Here is a 21,725-nt window from a genome sequence, read left to right on the forward strand (position 1 = left end):
TAAAGCATTAATTTACTTACCAACATTTGATTAAACTCTTAAGGTTCAACCCTAGGAGGAGGCAGGAGCGGACAAAGGATTATTGTCATTCATCATCAGCATGTTTTAGTCTTCCCCTCCAGTTGCCTATGAAGGATTAGCATTTCCCTGGAAGGAGGAGGACGGAATAAATTGCGTCCACCGCCAGAGAACTGCCGTCCACCGCCAGAGAACTGCCGTCCACCGCCAGAGAACTGCCGTCCACCGCCAGAGAACTGCCGGCTCCTTTCAGCTGCCGGCACATACCGGGAGCTTTTCCCATATTAGTCAGCTTTCTCTCAACTTTTGGGCAGTGCCTACATCTGAATTTCATGGGTTTCAGGGTCAGTCAAAACAGAATTGTGGGGTTGTTGAGGTCAGAGGCCACTGCTGTCAAAGGGTAGTGACCTGAACAGCAAGAGGTAGCCAGCCCCCCCCCCCACCGCCTCCCCCCTTCAAATGACTTCATTCTCCTGAATACTTGGCTCATTGCACCTCCCCTGCAGAGTCTTTTTTCAACCTGCTAATAAAAATCCTCCTGTGACCTGGTATTTTTTTTTTTTTTTTACATTATTACTGATTTTCTTTTGTTCCTGTTTCTGTGTAGAATGACCCAATCTTGGTGCTTGATCATGTATTGTTCGTAGGTACCCTGGGAAATGACAGAGGGAAAGCTCGTGTGCTGTTGACTTACAGTGAGTGGAATGCCACCTCGGGCGTGGGGGAAGGATCTGGTGCCCAGCTTAGAGACTGCCTTCATTGAGCGCACACAAGAATTTCCCAGAACTTCTGAAACTCTTTTCAACCCCAGTAGGTTCTATTACCATGGTCAAGGTTGATTTAAAAACTGCACCAGCCAAAGGCGCTTAGGAGAGAGGCTGGCAGGGGTGAGGGGGTGGGGGGTGGTGTGGAGACAAAGGAGGAAGGAGGAAGAAGGCAGGAGTGTGGTTGTAGGAAGAGCATAGACGCTGGAGTGGGGCCGTTGTGTGTTCAGATCCCAGCCCTGCCACTTAACCGTGTGTGACTTTGGGCCTCGGTCTGTTCATCTGTACACAGAGACGATTACGCCACTGGCATTGCAAGGAGGTTGTGAGGGATGGAGACGGGCCATCTGATGATATGCCTGGCACAGAGCAGACCCCAAGAAATGGGGACCTCCATCCAGGGAGGCAGACCCAATTCGGAGATGCGCCGCCTGTCGCCGAGAGCGAGGGGAGGGGAGCGTGTTGCGGGGCTCCTCGCTTAGACTCACTTGCCTTGACTCATCTCACCTCTCGCCGTTGATGGGGTCTGAGAGGCGCGGGCCGGGACACTCCGGAGGTGAGCCCCAGTGGGAGCACAGTCTGGCAGTTCCCGAAGAATCCACTCTTCTCAGCTTCTCTCCGAGGCTCTTTCCTCCTGTCCGGAGGCCAGTCTCAACACCGAGCGGCAGCCCTGCAGCTGTTCCGAGGCTGATTCTCTCACCCCTGCTGTCGCGGTCAGACCTCATCATTTCTCATCATCCTTCTCAAACAACTGGTTTTAGCTCTCAGGCATTTATGATGGCGAGGGGAGGAATAGGACTGGGGAGCCCTGTTTCTCCCGCCCACCACCTCTTTTCACCCACACTCCTTTCCTAGCAACAGCTCCTTTCTCAACTCTTGGGGCCCACGTCTTCTGTCGCACCTACACCAGCAGCAGCAAAATATGGGGGTGAGAAGGCTGGGGGGGGGGTTGCGAGGTGCAGGACGACGGCCGGGGGACGAGCCTCAGGGAGGAGGCTGACGAAGCACAAAAGGTTCTGACCTCCTTGGAAGAAGAGGAAAGCACAGGGGCCGCGTCCAAGCGGGTTCAGCTTGGGAGGCTGGCAAGGAACTGAAGCAGAAAAGGTCCAGGTTAGGAGGGCAGGCGGCGGTAGGGAGGTGGGCTGGGCTGAAGGGCAAACCACACAGTGCCCTTAGGGGCAGCTTCGTCAGCTGCGGGGAACCCAGGCGGCCTAGGTTATGGGGAGTGGCACCCTTCTCCACTCTGGACAGACTGGAACCCTGGGGTGCACACTCAGGGAGTAGCAGACCCCTGGATCTTAGAGCGTCGAGGTGGAAGGGTTTGTTCTCAACCTGGGCTGCATATTAGAATCACCTGGGGGAGCTTGAAAGCTGCTGGTGCTGTTGTTGGGGGCGGGGTGGGGGTTGTCACATTCCTGGCCAATTACTTAGATAGGACGTATGCGTCAGTATTTTTTTTTTTTTTTAAGATTTTATTTTGACAGATAGAGATCACAAGTAGGCAGAGAGGCAGGTAGAGAGAGGAGGGGAGGAAGCAGGCTCCCTGCTGAGCAGAGAGCCCGATGCGGGGCTTGATCCCAGGACCCTGAGGTCATGACCTGGGCCGAAGGCAGAGGCTTTAACCCACTGAGCCACCCAGGCGCCCCTGCGTCAGTATTTTTAAGAATGTGGACAGGGTTAACTCCACTGGGCAGCCAGAGTTGAGAGCCTCTGAAGTCCAGGCCTACTTAGAGCAGGACTGTCCCTTCTATAGCATCTTCGGTGGGAGCGAGATTTAATCTCGGGGCTTCCTCCCTTCAAAGCCAAGGAGGAGAGCCATCTTTTTCTCTTAAGCTTCCAGTGACAACGTGTTGCACATTTCGGGCTCTTGACTAAGTTGAACTCTGTGCTTCAGGAGACCTACATCAAGCCCCACCGCGCCCCACACACATGCCCTTTTCCCTTTAATAAAGGGAGTATTTATACTATCCCCTCCCCGGCATTTACTTTTTTTTTTTTTTTTAAATCTTGTGATTCTGCCTAAAAGACGTACAAGACGTTGGGACAAACAGCCCGTTTGTTTTTGCTCTTTCCATCAGCAGATTTGCTTCCGACCTTTTGATTGATGTCACTTTAAAGCAAGTGTGAAGGACAGAGCTGGAGGCAGGGGAAACAGCAGAAGACCGCAGTCCAGAGCCGTGGAAGAGGGGGGACTGGCTCTGAGGAAGGGGGTACGCCTCACTCAGTGGCGGGGGCAAGTTTACGGGCCCGGCTCATGGGCACGAACCCTGGGCTGTGTCTGAGCACCAGCTGGTGGAGCCGTCGCCTCTCTCTTGCAGCTCCCTCTCTGAGTCACTGCCCAGCTGCCAGTCCATTCTGTGTCTCCCCTGAGCTGTCTGCCCTCCTCACCGGGACCTGCCGGCCTTGCTCCATCAGCGCACAGGCCATAATCTGAGATGTTATAGTCCTAGAACCTGCCCACTTGAGGTCCTCACTGAGGAGGTAATGCCTCCGAGGTCACGTGGTGGTGAAGCCAAGACTCCCTTTCAGATCTCTCTCCAAGATTTCAGTCCCTCTCCCCATTCGGGTTGGGCTTGCCCAATGGCACACATTTCTGATTGGTCTCTGACTGGGTTGCAATCTCAGAAGGGCCACAGATTCCCTTTCTTCCCAGACCTGGGGCACACGAGAGGCCTGACAAAGGGACACAGCAGGGTGGACGCCTAGGACGCCACAGGCCTGCAACGTGGGTGAGCCGTCCTGGCTGCCGTTCATGACTTCAGCCAGTTTCAAGCTGGCAGAGTCCTTTTCAAAAAGAGTCCTAAGGAGGGGAGTGTCCCTTTATTGCCAAGACTCCTCTGTTCTTCCTCTGACAAGTGACTGGCCCTACTCCCAGCTGCCAACCTTGCCCGTTCCCATTCTGGTCACTGGCGAGGAACCATCAGAGGGGAGAGAAGGTGCATTTGAGTCACGAGTTCACAGCAGCTGTTGTCTTTTCCTAATCAGATCCTTCTCAGTTCTGAACTGGAAGGTTTAGAACAATTGGGAACATGGCAGTACACTCGACTCCCAAGAGCGGGCTCCTTGCGTTCTGGAGAGCACGCCCAGCCACCCCCTGTCCTCATGGAAAGCTGCCGTCTCCCTACAGCGCTGAACCCCATCCTCGGCTCTGCGGTGAGGAGGAGGCATGCGTTCTCTCCCCTGCAAAGTCGATGCAATGACCATTGTTCTCTGGGATTGGGCCCTTGTTGGTTGAGACGATCTCTGCCTCAAGATCTGTCCATTTAACGACCTTGGGGCTATTACTTGCACACAAGTATTGTTCGTTATGTGCTACCTGGCCAGAAAATTTGGCAAATGCTTCATTTTTTTCGTGCTTGGTAAGTCCAATGTCAGACTGACTACATCCTTTCCTTTACGGAGCACTAGCTTTCTATTGTAAGAGAGCAACAGGCCTGGTTCTTCTTGGGTTCCTGTTACACGGTGACTAAATCTGACATTTTTTCTTCTTCACCCCCACCCCCGCCCCCAGTGCTGCTTTCCTCAGACTGGGCCAACTAACACATCGTGGCCGAGAGATCAAACTAATTTACCTTCAGAGAGTGAAATCCAACATCTGCTTTCTTTTTGTTGAACAACATAGGGAAATATTTTTAAGGGATGCTATGTAAAATATATCATTTTAATCCTAAAATCATTTTTAGGTATAAATATGTTATGTAATGGCAAGTAAGAGCTTGGCTTTAAAAATAAATCTTTCAACATGCAAATTGAGTTGTCAAATTCTCTTGCCTTTTAGTTAAAATAGTCACTGCTGCCATTTCTGGAAATCTGTGGCTCTCAATTTCTCATAGATCCTACTCTTTAATGTTTGGACAAAATAGTCATTTTGCCTCTGTATCCTCACTCCTCAGCCCTAGCGTTAAAATGAAGAGCTGGAGAAGAATTTGTTGAAACTTATTAAGTATTCAGTAATGTTACTGTTCTATCCCAGAAGTTTATTAGTATTTAAAGCCCTGTGCTTATAATATCTTTGCACCCAGTGATCATTAAAGCATAATGAACTAAGTACCAGGGGACCTCTTCATGATGCTGGTATTGAAGAATAATATTCCCTATAAGACCTGCTCTTTGCTGACGCTAGCCATCGTGCAAACCTAAGCCAAATCCTTGTATGTAGAATTGGTCCCCTACAAACCTCCATTAGGCTATCGATGCTAAATCATTCAAGGACTGGATGTGCGGCCCATCCAAACGGTAGTGATTGTTTTACGACAAGATGACGGGGGAAGTGGATAAGCACAATCAGATGAGGCCACCTAATTTTGCCTGCTTCGACCTAAGTGTTCACAATGCTATGTATTACTCTTCATTTCTCTCTCTCTCTCTCTCTGACACACACGCGCACACAAATTGTCAAATGTCAAATGCAAAATGAAAATGAAGAAAGAGGTCATTTCAATACTTTTTATTTGAGTGTGAAACCATTTATATCTTGCACAACTGTACAGATAAAACTATTTCCATTTTAGCTGTAGACATGATTATCACACTGAGCGGTGTGATCAAAGATTTTATTTACAGAACAACTGCTAAAACATCCGATGTCATATTTCCATTTATTTCTTACCCATAGGGTAATAGGTCCACCATAATTGCTTGGTGCATTTTATAATACAGAAAGAAAACCTATGTTAATCTCTAACAAACCTCACAAATTGCTACAAATCTGACAGAAAAATGCCTACGAAAAAAATTTTCCAAAAGTACAATACATTTTCTTATTTCCACACATACACAGTATAGTATAGGCTCAAAGGCACAGCTTTGAATTTTTTTTTTCTATCAAAGTGTCGGAAATTATTATGGTCTTATGAAGGAACCATGAAAGTCGTTTTCACACTTGGTGCTTGGTAAGTGAACGTTTGGTCCATCTGGTTTCACAAAGTTAATACAGCAGAGCTGAGTGTGATACTCAATACCATAAACCCACATTCTCACAGAATTTTAAAAACCCCTCTCCTGCCTTTTGCTGACACTAGCCATTGTGCAAACTTAGGACAAATACTTGTATGTAGAAGACCCGGTCCCCTACAAACCTCAATCAACTTAAGGCATACAGAACAGGCCTCTTCCTTCCCTCTAGACAGTGCTTACATTCCAAGACAATGCAGGTACTGTGAAAGACATGGGTGTGCTAACAGGGACTCTAGAGTTTTCCAGACACCAGCGTTTTGCTCTGGTGCTCCCGGAAGCAGTGATGGCACCACCAGGAAGAAGGGATGCGTAGAACATACCTGAGGGCTGTTCGTGGTATAGTAAGATGACTGACAGATGGCAAGGTGAATGTTCTTGGTGAATTATGTGCCCATCCAAGAACACAAACCAGACTCTGTCTCTAGTATCCATCAAGACTAATGAACTTTTGTCAACAGGAAAATAAGTAGCTTATGGGGAGTGTTTGCCAACACAAAGCAAAGTCATGGAACAGAGGGAAAAGGCACAGATTGGCCTGCCCAAAATAGTGCTCTATAGAAACAGTCAAGTCTGGCTTGGCTACAGGAACCCAATCTCACGGACTTTCAGTGAGTCCTGTTTCTGAACTAAAGTTGATTCATTCCACACTGAATCCCAGACTCACGTTCATTAGGGAAATGGACACCTAGGAGTAGTCCATGAGTTATGATGTATAGAGATAAAGTCTTCTGGGGGTGGGTTGTTGGGTTTATTATTATTAATAATTATTATTAATATTAAATATGGATTCCTGCAATAGCAGTCATTTAGCCCATCCTGTGGAGGCCTCTCCGTTGATGTAAGCAAAGCCAGGAAAGTGTTGCATGTGCTCGTACTCAGAATTCCTGCGCGTGGTCAGGGGTGTGTACATGTCACTAGAGTTTCCATACCTCGTGGAATGCACAGACGGGCTTGTGTAGCACGTGTTGGCTGTGGGCACCTCTGGCCATCGGGGGGTGACTGGGGTGGGATGCAGTCTGGGAGTACTGCTCATCAAACAGGGTTCCATCCGGGAAGTAGGGCCATTGAAAGGGTACTTGTTGAGGGGAAAGAAATTCCACAAAGTTAAACTTAGCTTGCAAGTTGCAAATACACAATATTGGTCATGCTCACAGTTTAAGTTAATTTCTTAAGATGCTATTGATGAAAGTTGATAGGAAGGAAATCAGTGAACTTCTGAAAGATGGAAACTTCTAAGGAACCAACAGGAGAAATGCAAAGGATTTCATACCCACAGTTGGTGTTCACTCAAGTAAGAGTGCGGATTCTGTGCTTGGAATCTAGAATATTTGGGGAAGTCAAATCCAAAAGAAGGAATAGCCCCACTGGGAGTACAGGGGTGTGTGTGTGTGTGTGTGTGTGTGTGTGTATACAAGTAACAGCATGTCCAAACAGATACGGATGTATGGAGGTATGGCTGTGAATTTTACCATTAGGAGATGTGATAGGTCTCATTTCATCAACCCCAGAGAACAGTACTACCAAGTAAAATACAGTGACATTATTAAAAATAGCATTTTACAGTTGAATTCAATTATGAACTGCAGCCTAAAAGCAGGCTTTTGAAGAGGAAGCAAGCCAACAGCTTCAAAGGTTGTTATTAGTGCCTATCATTTAGAGAACATCTCTCTTTTTGGTTCACATTCACTGAAGTCCTGAAAGAGGTACAAAGTAGGAAATGGTGAATTGTGGGGCTTGGTGTGAATGTGGAGGAAGGAGTCGAGATAAGCCAATGGTGAGGGGATGGGAGGGGTGCTTTTGTGGAGGACAGAAGAGGGGAAGTAGCTCTAGAAAGAACTGGGAATAAGAGAAGTGCTTCTTCCACATTCTTTTCTGTTTCCAAGACAGCTATGCAAATAAGCCCCTTTTAGAGGGGAGGAACGTGTGGCGCTTCAGGCTCCCTTTGAGAGCTCCAAGAGGCCGGCAGGTTCACACACAGACTTCCTCCCCGGGCTACAGAAGGGCCACCCCAGCAAGGATGGGAGCCAGTCAACAAGGAGGCAAAGGCAGCGAATAGGGGAGAGAGAGGAAGTAGGACTTCTTCTGCTCCCCATCTGTCTTCCCTGACAGTTGGAGAGTGGATCCCCGAGGGATTAGGTAGGGGGGAGACAGACAGGCTGAAGCCTAGACAGCCTTGAGAAGGGATTCTGACAACAGTGGCTGCTCCCTTTAGTCAAGGGGGCCACACGGAACCATTCTGCTGCTTTGAGTGGGAGCCTGAGGAAAGCACGGGCAGGCTGTTAGGCCCAAAGCCTGCAGAGAGAAACAGTTACTCAGGCATCAAGAGAGACAGCTCCAACTCCTGGTAAGAACTCCTGGATTTTTTTTATATGGGAAAGCATTCCTTGTATTGAAACTGCAGCCACTTCCCAGCCCAAGAACAGGTCAGAAAGAGGGAGAAGAGTGGAGATGGGGTCTGGGAAGTCAAGGGAGAAGCACCCAGGGCTCTGAACGCATACCAAGGCTTTCATATCCCCAAATCGGATCAGAAACCCTTGAGTGCACCCATGTGCCCAGTACGAGAATCTACATGGTCCTGTGTGTGTGTGGCAGCCATGGTGAAGCCTCAGGCCTGAGATCATAGTGGTACTTGACCTTGCCCAAGAAAACAAGATCCCAGGTATCACACAGGTAATGTTAATATTATTACAAAACAGTCTTGCATTTTTCCCAAAAGATTGCTTCCCCCTCCTGATAGTCTCCCAAGTAAGCTCCCTACATGCATGTCACCTTGGCTCACGGGGCTCTCCCTGGCCCGGAGGCCCCCTCTCCCATCCTGTGGCATGCCAGGCTGGTTCCCCGCTCAGGGAATTTCGTCCTACCTGTTCCCGCGCCTAGAACACTGGTTTCCAGCCCTAGCCCCAGGCTCCTTGCATGGCCTGCCTTTTTAACCTCCTTCAGATCTCAGCTCAAACGTCATCTCCTCAGAGACTTTTCTGGACATCCTATCTCAGGATGCTAAATGCTCCACGCTCTGCCTCTCAGGTCACGCCCTTACCATCCTGCTTGTTAGCTGTCTCTTTCCACTGCTCTCTATTCATAAGCTCCTGGCTGGGCTTCGCCATGTTCACTACCATATTCCCAATATCTAGAAGGATGCCGGGCATCCCAGCAGCTATCTGGCAACCGAACACCAGGGTGTTACCTCTAGAAAGCAGCTTAGGGATCCCATACTCCAGGCCGTGTATGCACATGAGAGCCACAGCCACCAGCCGGCTAACGTGAGGCTGGCACGGAAACCTGGGGCTCGGGTAGCGTGTCCCCCCACATCGCTGTGGCACAAACTAGGCATAACTGGCCATGACTGAATCACATGAGAGAGGAAGACATGCCTGTTTCGGAACACACCCCATTATACCTTAATGTCTCTGTCCCTCTTGCTCTAAGTGCCCTCCTCTAAGGAGGTCAGAGGGCCTCCTCTGACCAGGCCTCCTCTTGCTCATTCAGACAGAACCTGCCTTGGCTTGGCCTGTGTAGGTAAAATGTCGCCATATGGACTTGTGGAGCCTCTTTCCCACAGAACCCAAGAGAGTGTGGCTTTTGTGCCTAATCCAGGACCCTAGATGCAGCTGTGCCCAGGGGTGGTGTCACAGCTCAAAAGCGTAATTGCCTGGAAATGAGACTGGCTCAAAATATCTCTAATGGGACAATAAAATCCTGTTACCACAGAATCCAGCATGGAAAAATCTGTCCCGTTAGGTCAGCTAATTGCAAATGAGTCAGTGACTCGTTTTCCCCGTGGTGAAGAGACCATTGAAAGATGAGAGGCTGAAGGGCCCGCTGCCTCAGCCTGGTGATTAAAGCCACCAATGAAGCTTCTATTCAGTCTGGCGGGAGCGGCTGAGGCCGGCCTGTGGCACCCGCCTCACCTTTCACACTTTACATCCGGTTTTGTGCGGGGTCCTCCAGCATGCTGGGCACAAACCCTGGGGTCCAGAGAGCTCTGCCCAGAATAAAGGCACTTTTTGTTGAGGGCCCGTAACAGGAAGTTACCACTTGCTGGCTTAAATCACACGCTGTGGTCACTGATGTTAAGCTGGGGAGAAGTCCCCAGTCCCCACCCGGTGAGAGAGGGGTGTCAGGGAGGCTTGTGGGCACATGTGCGTGCGTGTGCGCGTGCATCAGGAGTCCGACTTTCTGTCAGGTGGCCATCCCAGCTGGGATGGATTCTGGGCCTCTTTGGAATCACATTAGGAAGTTCTATTTTGAGAAACAAGTCCCCACCCCGAGGCTGACTCGATGGTCCTGCACATGAAGAGGGAAGAATGAGCCCTTTATCCCTGACCCTCTGCAAATGGGCTGCTCCTTGAGCAAGGGGTGAAAGGTGGCCTAGTCAGAAGCACAAACTGTTTTCCTATGAAAGGCGGCTCTCACACCGCACCGAGGTTCTGCCAGTGGGCCTGCCCCTGGGCAGGCTTCCTCTTAGCCTCTTCTGGAAGAGGATGTAGCTCCCCCTCCCCCACAAATCTTGGCCAGACAAGCCACATCCGCCGAGCTTTTAGGGTCTGGATTAAATGAGTTAATACACATGAAACACTCAGAACTCCCACACAGTAAGTTTTCAAAATGTGTTAGCTGTTACTAGTATTCTTCGCATCATAGGATCATGATCCGTTAATGATAGAAGAGCCTTAGTGAAGGACCATCTGGTCCTACCTCTCCTTCCACAGATGCAGGAACCGAGGTCAAGAGAGGGGAAACGATCTGCTTGAGGTCACAGAGCAACTTAGTATCAGAGTGAGGAGCCATTCATTCATTTCGTTTCATGGACAGATACTTAACTGAACACCTGCTAAAAGCCACATCTATTCTGAGCCTTGGGGATATAATAGCCAGGAAGAAAAGATGTGGTCCCTGTCTCTGTAGAGCTAGTAGAGAGAAATAGATATTCTTTAATTACACAATTGGTGTCATGAAAGACGATATACACAAACAGTGTTATCCATGAGCCAGGCCCTGTTCCAATCTTTATCAACTCACTTAACCCTCACAACCCTAAGAAATATGTACTACAATCCTCCCCATTTTTCAGATAAGGGAATTGATTAGAGGCAGAGCTGGGATTTGAACCCAGGAAGCTGGCTCTGTAGTCACAGATCTTCCACTACTCTGGCTGATTGCCTTTTCTCCCCTTGACAGGAACACCCTAAGCAGAATGGCCCGGGGCAGGGCTGGGCCACTGGAGATTCTGTGAGAGCTGCAGGATTGGCTGCCAAGGCCTGGCCTTGGCCATGCGGATGAGGGATAATGCACAGCTTTCTAGTCTACGCTAGGGGAATTTCTAGCCCTCTAGCTTCTAGTTGATCAAATGGCTTTTGGGCTCCAGGGCCCCGTGCACATTCATGGCCGCTGAGGGGGGTAGAAGTTCCACAAATGTGTGTTGAATGAGGCTCAGAAATATTTTGCAGGCACATATTTGGTCTGGTTGGTTTTCCCTGTTTGGTCGGGCATGGGAATGGGGCACCTGGGAAGAGGCAGCCGAGACCATCCCTCGTTCACTTAGTGGGAAGTGAACAAGTATGGCATAGTCGCAAGAAGGGTGTTTTTCTGAAATCGTTCAAGCCTTACAGTGTGAAACCTCCTTCATCAGGACTCACTAATTCAGAAATTAGGAGAATTCAAGCAGGACTGGAGGTCTATGTTTGTTATTACCCAAGAGGAAAGCATGTGTCGTGCAAATAACTACTACAGATAAGGGCATACACATACTCCAGTTCAAAAACCAAATGGGGGGGGGGGCGCCTGGGTGGCTCAGTGGGTTAAAGCCTCTGCCTTCAGCTCAGGTCCTGATCCCGGGATCCTGGGATCGAGCCCTGCGTCGGGCACTCTGTTCAGCGGGGAGCCTGCTTCCTCCTCTCTCTCTCTCTGCCTGCCTCTCTGCCTACTTGTGATCTCTGTCAAATAAAGAAATAAAATCTTTAAAAAAAAAAAAAAGTGGGTTTTGATTATTCCAAGCATACACCTGCTGGAGCTGGGACGCCAGATGGCGGCACTTCCCGGACACACTGCATTCATCTTGAAGACGGGCATTCATTTGCCGAGATTGGTTTTAGGTACTCTAGTGCTGATGGCCACCTGCGTTCCTTAACCGTGTTCTAGAATTGTTCCCGGACACACTGCATTCGTCTTGAAGACGGGCGTTCATTTGCCGAGATTGGTTTTAGTTACTCTAGTGCTGATGGCCACCTGCGTTCCTTAACCGTGTTCTAGAATTGTGGTTTTTCTCCAGTTCAGACTGATCTTTTCCCCAGTGAGTCTGATATAATGAAGTGTGATATTCAGTTCTTAGGCACTAATCAGCCCTGCAGTGGGTTTTCCCCTCTATGCTCAACGTTAAACCAGAGTACCACAGGAAGAAAGAAAGAGGGAGTCTAGGGTAGGGGATTCTTCTCTTTGGTCCCTTGAAACTGACTGGGAATAGTTGCAGTAACTTCTTGAATTCGCATCTACCCTCCAAAAACACATTGGGGGTAGTGTTCATGGCCCCAGGCTTGGGGTTCAGAGCTGGAGAATTTGCATTTGAGTCTGCTTTGCTGCTTACTGGATGCATAAGCTGGGGCAAATTACCTTATGAGGCCATCTCCTCATCTTTAGAAACTGGAGAAAAATGCCTTCTTCCCCAGGTTGCTATGAGAATTAAGTGAGAGTGTGTATTTGCAAGAGTCTACAACAGGACTTGATGCATAAATGTTAATGAAAAAACAAAGGATTCTTTGTGTTGTACTGGCCACACACACCCCCAATCAACTCGGGTAGAGAGGTGATATAATTAACTTCTCACCCCACTTAACAAATGGAGGCTAAGGCATAACCCTTCAAGCACAGAATGTGAGTGTGTGGTGGGGGTCAGAGGTTGTCAAAAGGCCTTGTCAGAGGGGCGGAGGGCATGGTGCTGCCCGGCCCTGTCACCTCTCACCCCTCGTCTGGATTCAAAGGGCTCCTCCGTGGGCTTTCAATTAGTCCTTGGTCCTTTGATTCAGAGCTGCTATTAAATGATAGTGCTCCGTTCGGGGACTTCTGTGGCTTCCACAGAAGTGGAAGCTGCAGACCTATCTTTGATCACCAGGGACCACATGGGCCTTTAGGAGACCCTGGTTTCTTTTTATGGCCATGGCTTTAAAGATATCATCCCTGAAATTTCACGAGGAAAGACAAGGGAGGGAGGAAAGACGGAGGACAGTGATGGCCACTGCGGCTTAGATGACTGTCTTCTACTGGAGCCTGAGCTCTCCAAGGGCAGGTGCGCTTCTGTCCCTTTCTCCACTGTCTGATCAGGGACTGGCGACCGCTTGCCACACAGCAAGCATCCCACAATCATTTGAGGAGTGAATGAATGACTGACTGAGTGAGTGAAGGCCCACGTGAGCTGCTTCTGTTCAATGTGAGCTGGCCTCAGAGCAGCTCGGAGGCATTTTGCAGATCACAGTGAGGAGCACAGACTCTGCTCCCGAGGGAAGCAGGACCTCAGGAACCGGCTTCTCTGCGTGACGCAGTTGGGAGACCTATAATGAATGCCCCAGGTGATGGTTTAGTGGAATCAACTTCTTGGCTTGTTTGGGGATTATACTGGGGCTTCCCTTGGTACTGCAGATGGAAATCAAAACAGAGGCCTGTTTGCCCCGAGCGCCCGTGTATTGTGGATACAGGCTCCTCAGTGCCTCCCCTCCGAGGCTGGTCCTCGGGCTGGCAGCTGATGCAATCCTGGCCTCCGCCCTCGCTCGGGTCCTGCCATCTCTCTTCTAGACTCCCACAAGCGCTCCGCAGCAGAGCTCCCTGCCTAGACTGGGCCCCTTTTCAGTTTATCCTGAGTACTCCCCGCCTCGAGCCGCGCTCCATCCTGCCTGCCTGGCTGCCCGTCCCCCCACAGCATGGAGTGAGGGTCCTCTGCACTCCCGTTGCTTGTGATGCCTCACTTCCTGTCTCACTGGTTCCAGAAACTCTTAGTGAATGCTGGCACAGGAGAGGGGGCAGAGGGCCACGTGTAGGAGCTTGGACACACGGGGTCATACTGCCTGGGTTCAGATCCTCAGGCAGGAGGTTCTGCACACATTACCGTGACGATGTGTAAAGTGCTCAGGATGGTGCCTAGCCTATGACAAGTGTTCAGTCAGAGGTAGCTGTGGCTCTCGACAGGTGCCAGGGTTTGTGACCCAAGGACACCAGACTTACTTTTTGGCCTTCGAGTTGCTCTGGGGTCTCCTGCAGGAGTCAGAGAAGTCAGTGATGATAACAGGGCGTGAGGCGCTGTGTGAGTCTAGAGCAGTGGGACCTCATAAGGTCCTGGAGGAAGGAAGGGCTGGTGTCAGAAGGCGCCACAGAGACAAGTGCGGCTCCTGAACAACACGCACAAGTCTGGGGAAAGAAAGTCCTACCCTGGGAGAGGAGCATCTGTGAACCGCACAGGGGTTGGCATGGCTGGAGGAAATGGAGTGGGGTGGCTGGTCAGCCACAGAGGCAGGCAAAAGCCTGATGGTAACAAGTCTTAAGACATGCCAAGACACGTCGTAAAGTAACATGTCATAAGAGACAAGAGAACTGAATGTGACTCTGAATGCGAAGACGTGAAAAGAGGGAGAGTGTTAACGGCCCGTCGGATTTTTTCCACAAGACTCCTCCAGCTGCAGTCTAGAGGATGGGCCAGAGAGGGGCAGGTTCAGTGACACAGAGACTGGTGGGAGGATTTTGTCACCATTTAGCTTAGCCCCGAGCTGAGGCAAGGACAGTGCGGGGTGCAGAGCTGTTGAGGATATAGAATTGAATAGACCTGGAGACCAGCTGCCTTTGAAGCCAGAGCAACAGGAAGTGTCTGAGACAAGCAGAGGGCCCAACACTGGCGTTAGAGGTGCAACCACAAGTTCCATTCACCACAGGCCACAGAGGGTTGGTTTGGTTTGTTAGACAAGTGAAGAGCCAAAGGAAGTGTGTGGCTTGAGAACAATCTGATATAGGGTTCATTTCAGGAACATTCTTCTGGTGAGGTTGTGTGTGTGGATCAGACTGGAAAGGAACAGACATGAGACCCAGAGACCAGTTAGAATGCTGCCAGGTGACCGTCCTGACAGGACTCGAGGGCCGACACCAGCAAGATGGCTGACAGAGATCCCGTGTGTGGGCGGCTGCCTGAGACAGGGCAGCAGACACAGTGGCTGACTGGATCCTGGGATTAGAGAGGACGGAACCAAAGACAGGTGGTGTGCACCCACGTGGCAAGAGGGAGTGGAGCCTGAACAGTGGCCGAGCACCCACTTCAGTGGGCAGCCACCAAAAGGTGGACGTGACCCTGAGGAAAGGATCCTCCCCTCTCCTTGGTGACAGACACACGTGGTATACAGAAGGTACCTATTAACTGTGTGAAATTGACTAGACCTGCCACCAAGGGACTCGAGGCCTGGGCGGGCCAGCAAGCAGGACCGTGGACTCACCTGTGCGGAGCTCCTGTGGTAAGGGGCGTAGTGCAGCGGGCCAGAGATGGCCGTGTCGTGGGGGAGGGCCGGGTACTGGCTCTGCATGGGGGGAGGGTGCTGGCTGCCGTAGCTCCCATAGTTGTAGCTTCCCGTGTATCTGAAACGCAGGAAACACAGTGAAGAGTGGGAGTCAGGGCGGGGATGGCGGATCACTTTCATGCCTCCAAAAATCAACCTCATCTTTTTTTCTTTCCTTTTTGGTCTTCTTTCTTCTTTTCCATTTTTCTCCTTCTTTTTGGTTCTTACCATCGCCACCCTGTTGTGGGTTTAAACTCCCAGGCTGATTTTCCTTCTCTCCTCGGCACACCTCCCTTACCACTCGGAGCGCGCTCAGGGAATGAAAGGCAGCCCAGAGCAAAACATAATTAGGGACAGAAACTTCTACTCCTGTTCTGTTGGAAAGCCCCATATTATAGCCTGAAGTCAAATAGGAAAGAAAGAAGAAATTACTTGGGGATTTATGTTTTGTATCGTCCAGGCCCCACGGGAGATGCATCATGGGCCGCTCACCCAGGTGCCAGAGAGCCTGCCTCCGCCCATTTCTAGCTGTGGAGCCTTGGGCAACCCGCAGCCTTGTTTCTCACTTGTGTAAAAATGCTGGCCCTGGTTTTTCTGAGGGTCAGATATGTGAAAACCCTCTATAAGATAGAAAGTCCTATGAAATACAGGATATTCTTATCACTGTTCTTCCTAATAACATCTCCTCAGCAAAAACATGGACCTAAGACCACGTGGGTGTTTCTTCCGCCATTGCCCCAGAATCAAAAGGCTTCCTGGGGCGCCTGGGTGGCTCGGTGGGTTGGGCCACTGCCTTCGGCTCAGGTCATGGTCTCAGGGTCCTGGGATCGAGTCCCACATCGGGCTCTCTGCTCAGCAGGGAGCCTGCTTCCTTCTCTCTCTCTCTGCCTGTCTCTCTGCCTGCTTGTGGTCTCTGTCTGTCAAATAAATGAATAAGGTCTTAAAAAAAAAAAAAAAAAAGATTATCTTTAAAAAAGGCTTCCTGAAACCATTTTCAAAGTCTGTTCTAAAGGCGTGGAAAGATATTCTAAGAGATCCCCTGAGAAAATAAAGGTCAGGAGGACCTGACCCTGGGGACAGATCTTGGAGTCCGTCAGCCAGTAGCCAGGCCGACGTCCAGCCTCAGGGTTGGCGTCTTGCTGTGTTTTGCTGGGCCACCATGTGGACGACACCTGAGGGGGTCGCCTCCTGTGTCCCACACAGCTGCTCTGCTGGAAACGCCTCCTAGTACCCATGTGGCAGAATCTCGCCTTCTTGAGAATAAGGGCCCTTTTAATGTCATGTGGTTTTCAGATGACTGCACATTAGACATTCTAGGATTAGTGTCTTTTGATGAAGACACTGCATGATGACAAGAAGCTCCTCTGCTTTCAGGTAACACCTCTTAATGGACTTGTGGTTCATTCATCACAGCAACAACATTTTTTCTCCAACAGAGATTTGGGGAAAAAATGAGCAAAATCAATGACTTATTTCTTTGGGCACAAAGCACCAGTAGAACCCATGGGGGTTCCCTGAGCCCCCTTAACAACTGCCGCTGTCCAGAGACCTTCAGCCCTCAGGTGGGGAAGCCCTTCTCTAATCCAGTCACATGAGGCCTGGGCCTTCCACAAGGCTCTACTGCCTGGGGAAACTGCAGGGGCTCTGCAGCAGAAGAGAGGGAAGAATACAGGCTTTGGATGTGACAGGACAGATGCTCAGTCTGGGCCCTGCATCTATCAGCTGTGTGACCCCGAGGGACTGAACTTGAGCCATCATCTCAGTTTCTGCATCTGGGAAATGGGCTTGCTAATGCCCACCTCCAGGGCCCCGTGGGGACTGCAAGAGTCTGTTATACTCAGGATGGTACTGAGTGCCTGCAGAGGACAGTACTCCTCCTGCCCTTTGAGAAAACAGCAGCTAAGTGACCCCAAATGTCAAAGTCCAATGGCATCTCAGGCAGTTCGCCTACCCGTGCTCCTCTCTGTGCGGATAAACTGGTATCCTGTGTGTGACGGAGGAAGAAGGCACATGGGTACTCCTCATACAGGGCAGCTGTTGGGAGTTTTCGGCTGGGGACCCTGCCGCCGTTGTCACCGTATAGGTCAGAGACCACGTGTATGACTGCATTGCTCCTGCAGAGACAAATTAAGACATGTACGTCACTCACGCAGTTCCTCCATGCCCCATTCTTAGAACACTTTAGTGGCTTCCTCCCATGCTCTTTAAGCAGCTGAAAGTCAAAATCTTTACAGAACATGTGTCTCTGTCCTAGTTGACCTCATGAGAAGCATCCCCTACCCCCGCCTTTGTTCTCTCTGATCTAGCCACAATAGATTTCTTTCATTTTTTTCCCAGAGAACCACAATTCCCAGCACCACAGGGCCTTTGCACATGCTCTTTCTGCTGCCTGAAACTGTATTCTTCCCTTAGGTTCCACTCATTCCTCGTAACTCAATAGCGAGAAGCTCTATTGAGATACTAACCCCTTATCCTAACCCCAGACGGAGTCTGATCCCCTACCTCACTATAGTCTTTTGTGGTGTCTACAATAATTTGTCATCTTACTCCCATTCATGAATGTGATTTACTTAATGCTTATCCCCTATCAACTAGAAGCTCCATGAGGATAGGGTCTTGTCTGTTTTGGCCCCTGTTGGAACGCTGGTGCTTGATACAGAGGCTGGTGGCCCCAAATTTTTTAATAAACATTTTAAAAAGAAGAAGAGGGAGAGGAAAGAGGGAAGGGAAGGAAGGAGAGAGGACAAAAGAAAGCTCAGAGAAGCACAGCTAAGTAACTTCTCAACACTCAACTAACCAGATGTCAGAGAGCCAACAAACTGCTCTAAGTAGCCCTAAGTAGATTATTGGGCTCTGCCTGCCCAGGTCTTTTTGAAGATTATTAGACAGTGACCTTCATGGTGACCTATTGCATACATATTACTAATTCCATTAACTTACTTTTTAATTGGATATCTTTAAAGTGCTAGGGATTGGGAAGGGAAATTGACAAACTTTAAAACCCTCAAGATGCTTAAGAATTTTACGAGATGGTTAGACTATAAAAATGGTAATTTAAGAAATCACTAAATGATACACTTGTCGATTTCTGATAAATTTCAAAATGTTGATCAGTGGAAATAAGGAAACCTATTGTAGGAGATGGGGGGGTGGTGGGACTAGAATTGAACGACCCCTTGCAGGCACAGGGAAAATTGAAGAACTGGTTATGGGAGGCCATTCTTAAGGGAAAGTAAAACTTGATGCTTTAGTTCTGTTTTCTGCAGCAGATCTTTGCTATCCTAACATCCCTGAGGGAAGCTGAAGAAACGGTTTTCACTGAAGAATGCGGTCCCTTCTGTCCCAAGGACTTCGCAGATAGCACACAAGTAGTGACACTGGCGTGGAGCAGGTGGGAGGAGGAGCTGGTGGGCCAGCCCTTTGCCAATTACAGACAGGTTCACTGAGGGGTACTCTGGAAGGCAAGTGAAAATGGAGTCTGACGTTGAACATATTTATTATTAAAAGAACTCTGTATTGAACTCTCTTGTAAACCAGAGAATCTTTCAGAATGCAAATAGCGCCCCTTTTAAATGAAGGGGCAAAGGTTTATTCCAAGAGCATGAAGGACACACCATTTATTGAGCATCTAATATGGTCCAGGCACCGTGCTAAGTGCCTTACAGATACCCTTAAAATACTACCCCCACTTCACAGATGAGGAAACGGAAGGTTAAATCTGAAAGAATGTAAGAGCACTTAGGAATACAAAGGAGTCAAGAAAATCATGCAAATGTGGGAGTGAACAAAGAAATTAAAACTGGAGCGAAACAGGAGTAAGGCTAAATGTGTCTACTCTAACTCTTCGTAGAGGTGGGCCTTAACCTGGGCTCAGAGATTTTCCAGGAAACCAGGCCACAGGGAAACCTGACAAGGTGGAAGCCATGAGATAGCAAACAAGATGCTCAGGAGTCACCTGTCAAACAGGAATTTCTTTCAGATGCCCCTGTAAAAGACAACTGGGACTTGCCCAAGGGTGACCCCCACAACACCCTTACCGTGGACTCCACACTTGATTCTCAGGACCGTTCCTTAGGTCCGCCCTTCAGGCTAGTGGCGTCACACTCAAGTCCAATTCAGGGAAACTCAGATTGATTAACTTGCCCGAGGTCCCCGTGGGTGGGACCAGTGGGGCTCTGAACCCCAGTCTGGCATAGGCTTTTCATTCTCTCTACCAACTGCCTCTCCGCTCTGGGGTCTAGTCCCGCTGAGTACTGGCTGGAAGATCTTGGGCGAGCCTCTGAAATTTTCTTTCATCATCTATAAAACAGGCATGATAATAGCTATTTTGCAGAACTGTGGTGAGAGGTAACTGACATGAACTTGGCACGTGGGAGGCTCTCGACGATATTCACGCGCTCTTCCCTGTGAATTCACTAGGAATCTTGTATTGGACTTTCTTAAAGTAGAGATTTCTCTGTGTCCCATTTCAGATGACAGGGAAGAAAGACACTTTTCTTGGGTCAGATTCTGTCACCAGGGGTGAAATTTGAACAGCAGCAGAAATTGAGCTAATTATACCAAACTTCTAAACACGTTTTTTTCCCATAAAATCATAGATGTTCTTATTCACCAGGGTGCCTAAAAGTACCCCTTCCTGGTTTGCACGTGTACATCACATACAAGGAGATAATGACTTTAGCAGGCTATCTGTTAGGTATCATTTATAGCGACTGCAAGGAGACTGGAAAGACAAAATTCCAAAATGATCATGCCCCAGAAGACTGGATTATGCCTGATTGCCCTCCTCTATATTTTGTGCTTCATATGAAATTATATTACTGTTATAATTTTTAAAAAGATCCTTTTTATTAAAACGGGTTATCTCTAGGCAGTGGGATTGAGAAAGGCTTTAAAACATTTCTTCAGGGCGCCTGGGTGGCTCAGTGGGTTAAGCCGCTGCCTTCGGCTCAGGTCATGATCTCAGGGTCCTGGGATCGAGTCCCGCATCGGGCTCTCTGCTCAGCAGGGAGCCTGCTTCCTCGTTTCTCTCTCTCTGCCTGCCTCTATGCCTACTTGTGATCTCTCTCTGTCAAATAAATAAATAAAAATCTTTGAAAAAAAAAACATTTCTTCATTTTGTTTATATTTTTTTAGAATGAATGTGCACTACCTCTATGAAAAGAAAAACATTATTAACATATACTAAACAAATTTTACAATTGGAGATAGAATTGGAGAAGGGTGGGAAGTACAGGAGAACAACGAACCAGCCACAGCAAGCAAGTAATTAACCCTTCAAGGCCCTGGGACCTCGGCAGAGCACTGTGAGGTCAGTGGGTGTTTAAAGGAGGCAGCCAAGGAAGCAGCCAAGGAAGCCAAAAGATTTTCTCTTTTTCCACCCCACCCAGCAATAGGAAGACACAGTGGTGATAATAGCCATCACCTGAGGGAATGCAGTGGAAGTTACTTTTGTCTGAGCCCCTGGAGTGGAGCAACTGTTCCTTATTCATCTCTGTATCCCCAGCAGAGGGCCTGCCAAATAGTAGGTGTTCAGTAAATCTTTGTTTCATAGAAGTTGTTGTTGAAGGAGTAAATGCTGCTAGAAATAGACGTTATCAAACAAAAAGCTAGTGGAACTCTTGGAAAAATGGGCTCCTGTGGTCTGGGAAACAAAACCCCTAGATGGCCATGTGCCAGCCATCGAACAGACCCACTCAAGCAGGCTTTAGCAGAGTAACACCTACTGGCTCTGGTGAGAAACCCGTTTTGCCTGGGGCCTAGAAAAGAACACCCCTTACATTTCCTGTTCCTGTCCTATCAGTGGGGCCTCCAGGGAGAACGGCTGCTGCTGCTCTTTTCAGGAAACTAATAAAAGAAAATGTGTGTGGTTCACAGTTTGTGCTTAATTTTTAAGACCGCTCTCCTGCTTTTTACTTTTTGGCAAGACAACAACAAACCTTCCCTATGTGCCTAATTCCCACATCTCTTATTCTTCCCTCCCTACACACTCATCCTTAGTTAAAAGTCTGAGGATTGTGGAGAAAATCCCCTGGGCTTTGAGAATCCATAAAGATCCCAAAAGATCCAAGAATCCTATAAAGTTAAGTTTTGTCCATGTTCTGGTATTAAAACTGTGGGAGAGCAAGATTTTCTTTCCTTCCCATCCCCAACAAAATGTTTTTCTTCCCTGAGTTTTTGTTACTGTTGTCATTTTTCCTGGAGGGGGTTTTAAACAGAGGCTAGGAAGTGGGCTTGGAATAAAACAGGTAGTCAAGAATAATCTGTTGAATAAATGAAGGAATGAATGATTAATCATCCAACATAAACCAGACCTCAAGCTACTTTCCTTTTTAATACACTAACTCACTGAATTTTGGCAATAACCTTTTGAGGTAGGTGGTCTTACCTCCTTTTCACAGGTGAGACAGTTGTGGCCCAAGACTCACTCAAATTTGAACCCAGATCCTGCCCAACTCCAAAGCCT

The 21,725-nt window shown here is 48.8% G+C and overlaps 1 protein-coding gene across 6 annotated transcripts in view; it reads right to left on the reverse strand.

Moving 5' to 3' along the window:
- Positions 1 to 5,214: 5,214 nt before the first annotated feature.
- The window catches only part of RFX4 (regulatory factor X4), a 157,773-nt gene continuing 141,262 nt past the window's right edge, over positions 5,215 to 21,725 (reverse strand). For all 6 annotated transcript variants that reach the window (XM_032346506.1, XM_032346509.1, XM_032346508.1 and 3 more), the window contains 3 exons: positions 17,211 to 17,373; positions 15,200 to 15,338; positions 5,215 to 6,813 (listed from right to left, as the gene is read on the reverse strand). In XM_032346506.1, the coding sequence (XP_032202397.1) occupies positions 6,541 to 6,813; positions 15,200 to 15,338; positions 17,211 to 17,373 (575 nt within the window). In that variant the 3' untranslated portion in view covers positions 5,215 to 6,540. The remainder of the gene's footprint in view (positions 6,814 to 15,199; positions 15,339 to 17,210; positions 17,374 to 21,725) is intronic.

Source organism: Mustela erminea, chromosome 6 (genome assembly GCF_009829155.1).
Source record: "Mustela erminea isolate mMusErm1 chromosome 6, mMusErm1.Pri, whole genome shotgun sequence".
Taxonomy (NCBI): Eukaryota; Metazoa; Chordata; class Mammalia; order Carnivora; family Mustelidae; genus Mustela; species Mustela erminea.